This window comes from Abrus precatorius, unplaced genomic scaffold (assembly GCF_003935025.1).
Source record: "Abrus precatorius isolate BTA unplaced genomic scaffold, Abrus_2018 Scaffold1, whole genome shotgun sequence".
Lineage (NCBI taxonomy): Eukaryota > Viridiplantae > Streptophyta > Magnoliopsida > Fabales > Fabaceae > Abrus > Abrus precatorius.
This window is the reverse complement of record NW_020874291.1, coordinates 4,290,120-4,300,759: the sequence shown is the minus strand read 5'-3', so window position 1 is coordinate 4,300,759 and position 10,640 is coordinate 4,290,120. Positions and strand designations below refer to the sequence as shown.

Below are 10,640 nucleotides of genomic sequence, written 5' to 3'. Positions count from 1 at the left end.
CTTTTCTCTTTTCTCTACGTACAGAGTTTAATATTCATCATATTCTCAATCCTTCTCACAACTTCTGGTCCCCTCTCCCTCTGCCACGGTTCCTTTTTTTTTATTTGGCTTCTCCTCTCTTTTTTACTTGCTGTTTGCTATTTGGGGAGACAAATGGGTCCTACAAAAAAAACAAAAGAAAGTGATATCACATGGAAACATTGTGAAAGTGTCCCTCCGCACAGGCTATTAGAAAAATGCAAATATTGTTCTCATTCTTGTTGGGGTAGAGTTGCAAGGATGAAACATCATTTAGCTGGAACAAGGGCAAATGTAAGTGCCTGTACAAGTGTTCCCGATGAGGTAAAGGAGATATTCATCAAGCTATTGGAAGAGAAAGAAAAGAAAAAAGATGAAAATAGCTTGAAGTTTTTTGAAGAAGCTGAGACTCAGGATGTAAGTGGTCATCAAAAGAAAAGTATGGATTCTTTTGTCAACAAAGAAAATGGAGGGACATCTAAAAATTTAAAGCAAACCACAATGAATACAATGTTTAAAGATAGAGATGTTGTCATTCAAAAAATTTGCAAATGCATTTATGCTAATAATGCCTTACCATTTAATTTGGTTAGAAGCCCCCATTTTATTCAAATGGTCAAAGTTGTTGGAGAATTTGGCAAGGGTTTAAAACCTCCTACTTATCATGAAGTCAGAGTCTCTTTTTTTAAGAAAGCAGCTGATAGCATCCATCAAAATTTGGAGAAATACAAAAGTGAATGGGAGAAATGGGGCTGCACTTTGATGTGTGATGGTTGGACAGATGGGAAAGGAAGGTCACTTACTAATTTTCTTGTTAACAGTCCTAGTGGGACTGTTTTTCTAAAATCTATTGATACTAGTGATGTAATTAAGGATGTCAAACAAATGTTTGAATTATTGGACAGCATGGTAGATGAAATTGGGGAAGAAAATATAGTGCAAGTTGTAACAGATGGTGCTTCTAATCTTGTGGCAGCAGGAAAAATATTAGAAGAGAAGAGAACTAAATTATTTTGGTCACCTTGTGCAGCCTATTGCCTTGATTTAATGCTAGAGGATATTGGAGAGCTTCCAATTTTTTATGCTACCATTACAAATGCAAAGAAAATCACAACTTACATATATAGGCATACATGGGTCCTTAATTTGTACAGAAAGCATTCCAAGGGAAGGGAGTTAGCTAGACCAGCCGTAACAAAGTTTGCAACTGCTTATCTCACATTAAATTGCATTATGCAACAAAAAAATGCTCTTAAATCTATGTTTGCTTCAGAAGAGTTTGCTTCTAGTTCTTATGCTAATAGAGTTGAGGCTAAGCAAGTGATGAGCATAGTGTTGAGTGATGATAAATTTTGGAAATCCATCAAATATTGTTTAAAGTGTGTAATTCCACTTGTGAAAGTACTTAGACTTGTAGATGGTGATTCAAAATCAGCCATGCCATATATTTATGAAGCAATGGATAGAACCAAAGAGTAAATTGCTGAAAATTTCCAAAAGAAAGAGTCAAAGTATAAGAAAGTGTGGAAGATCATTGATACTAGGTGGAATTTACAAATACATAGACCTCTCCATGCAGCAGCATATTATCTCAATTCTAGGTAAGTAGACATTCTTAATATCTTAAATTTCATTTAGTAGCCTATTCATCCTGACCAATTTTTATTGTTTGGTTAGGTTCTATTATGACAAACTTTAATCCAGATTGTGAGGTTTTGTATGGTTTATATGAAACTATTGAAAGAATGGTTTCAGATAGAAGGACAAGATTTTTTATTGATCAACAACTTGAGAAGTTTAAGTCAGCCAAAGGATTGTTTGGAATGAATATGGTAATAGACACTAGAGACAAGAAGCAACCCGGTAACTCTTCAATCTTGATACTCTGTTAATTTTACAAATAATTATAAACCAATAAGTAACATGATATACTTTGCTAATTGTTTATACATATTTTGTTTTGAATTTTAATAACTCTTTGGTGGGAGAGTTGTGGTGGAGATGGTAAAGAGTTGCAAAAGGTAGCCATGAAAATTTTGAGTCTTACATGTAGTGCAACAAGATGTGAAAGGAATTGGAGTACATTTGATTTAGTGCATACTAAAAGAAGAAATTGTTTGGAACAACAAAGACTAAATGCACTTGTGTTTATTAAATATAACCTACAATTAGAGATGAGACAAAAGTGTAGAGAAGAGAGGGGAGAGACTTATGATCCCATATGCTTATCCGATATTGAATCAAATGATGAATGGATTGTTGAAAAAGAGGATCCATGTTTACCAAATGATGCTTCATGGATGAATATACATGAGTGCTTTACTTTTGAAGAGGGAGCTTCAAGCAAGAAAAGAAAAAGAGGTATTTGTGCTGATTTAGAATTAGAACTTGAACAAAAAATACTAAAAATTTATTTACTCAAATACATATTGTCATGTTTGTTCCCAGACCCGATTTTGAAAGTAGTTTAGAGGGCCCAAAGTAAAAATTATGTCCTATTTTCTTGAAAAAAAATTCTACCTCTTACAATTTGCAGTTGAAAAAAATAGAAAAATAAAAAAGACTTTTTAATTCCGTGCACCTCACTTGCTATAAATGTAGTCAACTCATTGATTTCTGTAGACTCAAAATTTCATTTAATTACAAAATTTTACTATTCTTAACATTAAAGCTCATGGAGAAATTTAGTTTTCTCCAAAAAAAATAAAACAGTTATTGAGTTTGTCAAATTTACAAATTGTTATCTAAATGTTTTAATCACTTATAAAAATTTTTTTAGGGTCCCAGTGACTATATCATCAATTGAAAGAAGTTTTTTAGAGTTAAAGTTAATCAAAACCTACCTAAGGTCATCAATATCACAAGAGCCGTTGAATAGTCTCACAATTTTATCAATCGATAAAGAATTTTTAAAAAATATTAATGTTAATGTTATCATTAATGATTTTGCATTTTAAAATACTCGTAGAACCCATTTTTTATGATTTGTTTTGTTACTGTAGTTAATTATAATATAGGAATTGGTTGAATGAAAGAATATTTTTTTAATAATTTTATTAGAAAAAATTATAGCCACTTAAAAAAATATATTATTTTAATAAAATTATTAATATATGCGTTTATTTTGCTTATTACATTTTATAATTTTTTTAAAGAGCCCTAATGTCTTTTAGGATAATTTAGCATATTTCTCACTTTTTATGACACAAATTAGTTAGACTTGATTTCTTGCTAGAACTTGTGTACTTTACTATCCCCTGTGATAAAACTAAAATTATTTACTCATCGCTTGTACTGAAATTTTCAACTATTATCCTTATGAATTATTTCACAATCACGACATAAATTTATGCCATCAATTTATCTATTGGATATGTATTTATCATAATCGTTCATTCATCAAAACAAGATAACAATTCATTTTATGGATATGCTATTTTCAGATTTTTTTCATATTTCATGCCCAAACTTGTGAAATTCATAACTATATCAATATAAATCCAAAAATCTTGAAATTGCTTGAGTTTTTTTTATTTACATGTCAAAATACAAGTATAAATTATTTATTCATAGAGCCCTTTGAAACTTAGTTTTACTCAGTTGTTCCCAAAATATCATTTCTAACACCTATATAATGAAATATTTGTAATTAAATCATTATAACTTCAAAAATCATGAAATCAATGAGTTTTTCTTGCTTCAAGTATCTACTTTTCAACAAATATGCACACATAAATCATTCTCCCATAGAACATAACACTTAACCTAGTTCCTCTCTATTATTCATATAATGTTATTTTCACAACTCACCAAATTGAAAAATTCATAACTATAATGTTCTGTTCCTACAAGTATCTACTATCATACAAAAATACATTCTCAGAACACATCCTTACAGACTCTAATTCAAAATTTATTTTCTATAGCCAGGTCACAAATTGCTTTATTTCAGTAAGAGATTCTTAGAAAAATCATAACTTATTTATTTTAAATCCCAATTTTATGACATCCATTGGGTTGTTATCTTATCAAACCTGAGGCTCTTAGGTCACTCTATTAAAAACAAACTTCCTCTGCAGGTCACAAGACTTTATTTTTTTAAGTCCAAAAATGATGAAACTAGTCAGGATATTTTCCTCTATGTAACAAAAATATAATAAAAATTTAAACACTTACAGAACCTTACACGTGACAAAATTGTCCTCTGCAAGTCATATAATTCTTTTTATTTATCAACAACTTAGTTTTAAAATCGTAATTAATTCAATTTAAAATGAATTTTAGCGAAACCAATGAGAAATTAATTCTAATAGAGTCTTATATATAAATAAAGTAGTTTTGTAAAAATTTGCAAAACAGTCCCTATAATTTATAGAAATTACAATTTAGTCCCTAACTTTAGTGTATTTGCAAAAAGGCTTTTATTAAAACTTGATGATTTTCATGTTGTTCAGCACATTTTTCCCTTGCCTCTAGGTCATTGTCCAGTCTCAATATGGTAAAAAATATTCATTTGATCCTACCACTCATGTAATTAATTATTTTGCATTTTTTAAGTCTATTTATCTCAATTCATGGTATTTTCTTATTTAAAAGTCCAATCTTTCAAATTTAATTCAATAACTTAGTTAATTTCATATTCTTCTCATACTTCAAAGATTCCAAAAGTGTCCTTGAGTCCAAAAATTTATTTTGTAGTTATTTTTCATTTTTAGATCATTTTACTTTAACTCTTTTACCCAAAATCTTTAAAAATATATTCAAAATATCATTTAAATTCAAAATAAATCCAAAATAATAATAAAATCATGTATGCTGATATTCTGAAAACATTTTTATGATTTTTGGAATTTTCTAAAATCAAAAACAACATAAAATCAATTCTAACTATCTCAAAACCATAAATCCTCTTAAAATTTTGTGAAAATTCCTTTTTATACTCTATCAAAGTCCAATCACGAATTTTAACTAAGGTTGGTATATTTAAGCTATGCTATATAAAGGTCAAACAAATGATTAGAACTCTAATCATGTATCAAAAAAGATATTTACAAAAACAACATAGTTTATGATAGAAAATGCAAAATTTTAAAAGAATGCTCAAACAATTCTAACACTTGAATTCATATATAATTATATAATATCATGATAGTAACACATAGAAAGCAAAGTCATCAACAAAATCCTCTCAAAATACCCATTTAGAATTTGTTAAGATCTTTTACAGAATTCCTTGTTTTTGATTTTTTAATGATTTCTTTAGATTTTCTTGTTCCAATCAATTTTATTTTCATGTATCAACTAGACCTACAAAATTTTCATTCAATATAAAGGGTTAAGGGTTTCCCTTGACTCAAAAATTAATTAGCAAAAGTATTCCCCTAATTTATGAACTATACTCCCCTCTCTAACTTGATTTTGTCTTATCTTTTCTATGAGGTTGAAAATGTATTGATCCCCTGTCCCTCCTCTTTTTCTTAGCCTGGTTTGAACCTCTTTACTGCCCTTCCAAGTCAGATTTGAGTGTGTCCAAAAAGATCGTCAAATGTTGGAGTTCTTTTGCTTAGTTTTGGTAGTGAGGTTATTGGTGTTTTTAGAGTTTTTCCTACTTTGTTCGCATGGAAGATGACATGCTTGAGTGGTGGGGTTTATTTTTAATATGTGTTAGATGTAGTCAAGTGTTTAAAAGAGCTTGATTTGGCTGGATTTAGAATTTTTTGCTAAGTATTCAAATTTTGGTCCATTTTACACGTGAAAACTGCCTTGTCTTTGGTGGGTGTTTTTCAAATTTTTTCTTAGCTTTTATGGGATAGGGAGTTTACGATCAGCTAGAGGGGTCTAATTGAAGTAACTTTTCTTTCAAAATCTTTCCCAAATTCAGATTTTATCCTCGTGAAAAGTAGTCCCAAAAAATCATGCTCAATGTAGAAATTTTGACTTTTATGAAGTCATCTAATTTGCCCAAGTCTAAGTGTACTTGCTTATTTTGCCTTTAATTCTTGATTACTAACTTCAGATTTTTCTCCTCACATAACACTATTTGTTAGCTAAGTTTGGTTGGTATTTGGTTAGGCCTCTTGGTTAGCAATTAAATCATTGACTCAAAGTCATTTTCAATGAATTTTAGTAAATCAAGCTTCTTTTTCTATTAGTCTACATCACTTCAGCTGATCTCTTACTCAATTATTACAAATTGGATCCACTTTTATGCCAAAAACCGTGTCAATTGAGTTGGGTAAGATAAGATCACAAAATTGAAAATTTTGTCTAATTTGCTATTTCACACCACTTTGAGGGCTGAACTTAGAAGATTTGATTTGAATTTTATATTTGAAGTTTTGACCTGGTTTTTGAACGACTATAACCTCTTTTAAAATTTTTCATGATCATTTCCTTATCCAAATTGAGGAGGAAAGAAAGGTTACCATGACTAGATTCCTTAATGGGCTGAATAGAAACATAAGCGATATTATTGAGCTTCAAAATTTATGGGGATGAAATACTTAGTTTACCATGTCATAAAAGTGGAACAACTAAAGTGTGAGAAAAAGTTCCTCCAATTTTAATAATTCTAACTGGAAGGAGAGGTTTAAGAAGGAGAAAACTTCATCTTCTAAGGCATTTATGACAACACCACAACCTACCCAGAATAAAGGCAAAAAAGTGGCTAATAAGTCTTGATCTAGAGATATAAAGTGTTTTAAGTGTTTGTGTAAAAGACACGTAGCATCTGTGTGTCCCACTAAGAAGGTTATGGTATTAAAGGATAATAGAGAGATTATTAGTGAGAGTTCTCAATGTGAATCATCTAGTGGAGAAGAGAGTGAAGGAGTAGAGGAGATTCCTAAAGAAGACTTATTCATTGTGAGAAGATGTTAGGAGGGATAGCAAAAGAAGATGAAAGAAGCCAAAGAGAAAACTTTTCATCCTAGGTGCCTTATCCAAGGGAAGTTGTGCTCGTTGATCATAGATAGGGGTAGGGGAGGTGTGGGTCGGTCACAAAAATGAATTCAGATACAAACTCCATCCTATGTCATACAAGTTGCAATGGTTAAGTGCAAAAGGAAAATTGAAGGTGAATAAATAAGTGGAGATTGAATTTTCTGCTAGGAAGCATAAGGAATGAATTCTATGTGATGTTATTCCAATAAAAGCTAGTCATTTGCTTCTTGGAAGACCATGGCAGTTTGATAGAAAAGCTCACCATGATGGTCATACAAATAAATACACTTTCCATCATAAAAATCATAAGACAATTTATGTTCCAGGATGATCAAAATATTATGAAAGAAAAAAGAGAGCAAGAGAGAAATGAAAGAGAGAACAAAAATAAAGAGAGGTTGAGAGCTTAAAATTGAAGAGAAAAACGGAGAAAAGTTAAAGGAAGAAAGAAAATAAGGTAAAGAAAGCAAAAATACTTTGTAAAAAGTGGCAAGGTGAAGAGAGTTCTAACGGCAAGGAAGTGTACGTTATAATAAAGAGATTGTTGCACTTGATTCTAACCCTGAACTTCCTAGTGGAGTTAAAGTTATTTTGTAGAAATTTCAAGATGTTTCTCTAGAAGAGATATCATCAAGACTACCACCTTTGAGAGCTGTTAGGCACCAAATTGATTTATAGTTCTAGTAGCTGTGTTACCTAACAGACCAACATATAGGAGTAATCTCCAAGAGACCCAAGAAATTTAAAGGCAAGTTGTTGACTTGATAAACAAAGGTTGAGTTGTGAAGAGTTTAAGCCCTTGTGTTGTTCTTATTATGTTGGTGCCCAAAAAAACAGAAGTTGGAGGATGAATTTTAATTGTAGGACAATCACCAATATCACTATCAAGTATAAAAGTCCAATTCCCAGGTTAGATAATTTTCTTGATGAATTGTATAACTCCTATTATTTCTCCAAGATTTATTTGAAAAGTGGATATATTCATATTAGGATAAGAGTAAGTAATGAGTGGAAAACAACTTTTAAAACCAAGTATGTCTTGTATGAGCGGAAAGCATAGTAGTCAATCCCAGATAGCAGCACAGAGCAACGAACCTCAAAAACGCTATAGCAACACAAAAAAAGAAAACTCAAATTAGAGAAGGAAATAAATAATAAACAGCGAAGGATGTAGGAGCAGCCATTGCTTCTACCTTTAACTTTGAAATTTGAAACAAAACAGAGTAGGAGAATCAAAACAGCGAAGGAAGTCAAAAAACAGAGGAGAAAATAGAAAAAAATGTTCAATCATGGTGTCAAAAGCTTTGTTGACCTTGAAGAAGACAATCAAAGATGAAGAAGATGACTCAAAATAATATCGGTCACATTGGAAGCTTCACCGAAGATGAAGATGACTGGAGAACGTCCCTTTCTTGTTAGAAGCCTTGTCAGAGATAAAGGTCACACTTCAGCTGTGGAAACATTGAGAACAAAGTTGAAATGAGAGGAGAGCTGATAGGCTATGGCTCGTGAGAGGGAGAAGATTCAGAAAACAAGGGGGCAAAATCCTAAAATTGCCCCCTTAAAAGCCCCCAACGTTACAAAAACATACGGCAGATTCAGAATTTTTAGATAAGAGAGCATATAACTATGGTGAAAAGTAATACCATTTGGTTTGAAAAATGCCTCGAGTACTTTCATGAGATTGATGAACCATATTTTGAGAGTTTCTAGAAAAATTTGTGGTTGTTTAGTTTGATGATATTCTTGTATATAGCAAAAATTTGGATGAGCATTTACCTTGTTTGAAATTTGTTTTGCATGTACTTAGAAAAAAAAAGGTTGTATGCTAATTTGGAAAAGTGCACAATTTATATGGACCAGGTTGTATTCTTAGGATTTGTTGTTAATTCTAGTGGAGTGCATGTAAATACAAAGAAAATAAAAGCAATTCAAGAATAGCCAACTCCTGTGAGTGTGAGAGAGGTATAAAGTTTCTATAAGCTTGTTAGTTTCTAAGCTTGTTAGTTTCTATAGGAAGTTTGTAAAGAATTTTAGTACCATTGTTGCAGTTCTAAATAAACTAGTTACGAAGCATGTAGAATTTAGATGGGAAGAGAAACGAGAAAGCATTTGTTATCCTAAAAGAGAAATAACGCATTCACCCATACTTTCATTGCCTAACTTTGCTTTCTTTGAACTTAAATGTGATGCATCTAGATTAGGGATAGGAGCTGTCCTAATGCAAGAGAGACACCCAATTGTATATTTTAGTAAGAAATTGAGTGGAACTACCCGTAACTACCCTACATATGATAAGGAATAATATGCATTAATTAGAGCTTTGCAAACTTGACAACATTATCTTCTGTAGAAAGAATTTATTATTCATAGTGATCATGAATCTTTGAAGTATTTGAAAGAACACGGTAAATTGAATAAGAGACATGCCAAGTGGATGAAATTTCTTAAACAAATGTGGTTGCTAATGCATTATCAAGAAAGTAGTGTTTGTTTTCTATCCTTAAAACTAAATTTACTGGATTTGATTATATAAAGGACTTGTCACAAAATAGTCTTTTTAACAAGAGATGAATCTGATTTAAGAATTATTGATGGAATTTCAAATCTGTTTCTTTCACACTTTAGTTCTTGATTAGGTTGAATTCTTTTATTTTTTATCACTTTCATCTTTTTTTAGTGGCTAATACAGTGACAAATTAAATTATTGTATGACTAATTTGATTGGAAAATAATTAAAAGACTAACTTGGTAACAATTTAATCCTAAAAGAATATGCCAAATCTTTAAAGAACATTCTTGATGACACTTTTATATCTGGAGGACTAATTTAACATTTTCTTCTAAAAGTAATTCATTATATAAGTTGAACAACTTATTCGCATAAAAGTGTATTTTTAGCAGTGAAAAAAGGAACTTAATTTTGATCTCTGTTTTGTAATATCATTTAATTATATGCCTGTCATATTAATAAAATAATGACCATTCGACAAGTCACATTAAACCCTTTAAGACGGTGCATAACACTTTGATTGCATCAAAATTAAGGAATAAAGAGAGAAAGGATCAGAAAAGGTGGATTATCTTCTGCGGGTGTGCATAAGACCAAAGCCTTAAAACTAGGAATGGCAATGAGTAAAGGACTCAATGGGCACCTATAAAATTACACATAATGAGTAGGGTATTTAACCGCTACATGGATATAAGTAAATACTCACAAATTTTAATAGGATGAGTGCGAATATGACTATCTAAGTACCCACCTCGCCCCATATATATATTAATTGTGCTACTTTTGTAAATTTTGATTTATGTTTAAACTTTATGAAGTTATATAAGATTAATATAAAAATATATTCAATAATAAAGTAAACCAAAAAAATTATTTTGATTCATATTTTTAATAAAAAAATTATTTATTATTTTATATTATTTAACTTGGCTTATACAATTTAATTATTACATAATTGATATAAGATTGATTTTTTCTAAAAAAAATTATTTATATATGACACACATAAAATACTTTTTACACAAATATTTTTGTTAATAAAATTGTATTGATATTTAAATCTTAAAGTAAATAATAAATAATAAATATATTATAAATATTTTATAAATACAATCACCTACTGTTACTATAGGCTTATTTTTTACTGATAATATTTAAATTTTATTTT

General features: G+C 30.3%; 1 protein-coding gene across 1 annotated transcript; it reads left to right on the top strand.

Moving 5' to 3' along the window:
* The first annotated feature begins 279 nt into the window (after positions 1–279).
* LOC113854897 lies at positions 280–1,497 on the top strand. Its single transcript, XM_027486219.1, has one exon. The coding sequence runs from the start codon at positions 280–282 to the stop codon at positions 1,495–1,497; it is 1,218 nt and encodes a 405-aa protein (XP_027342020.1).
* The last annotated feature ends 9,143 nt before the right edge of the window (positions 1,498–10,640 follow it).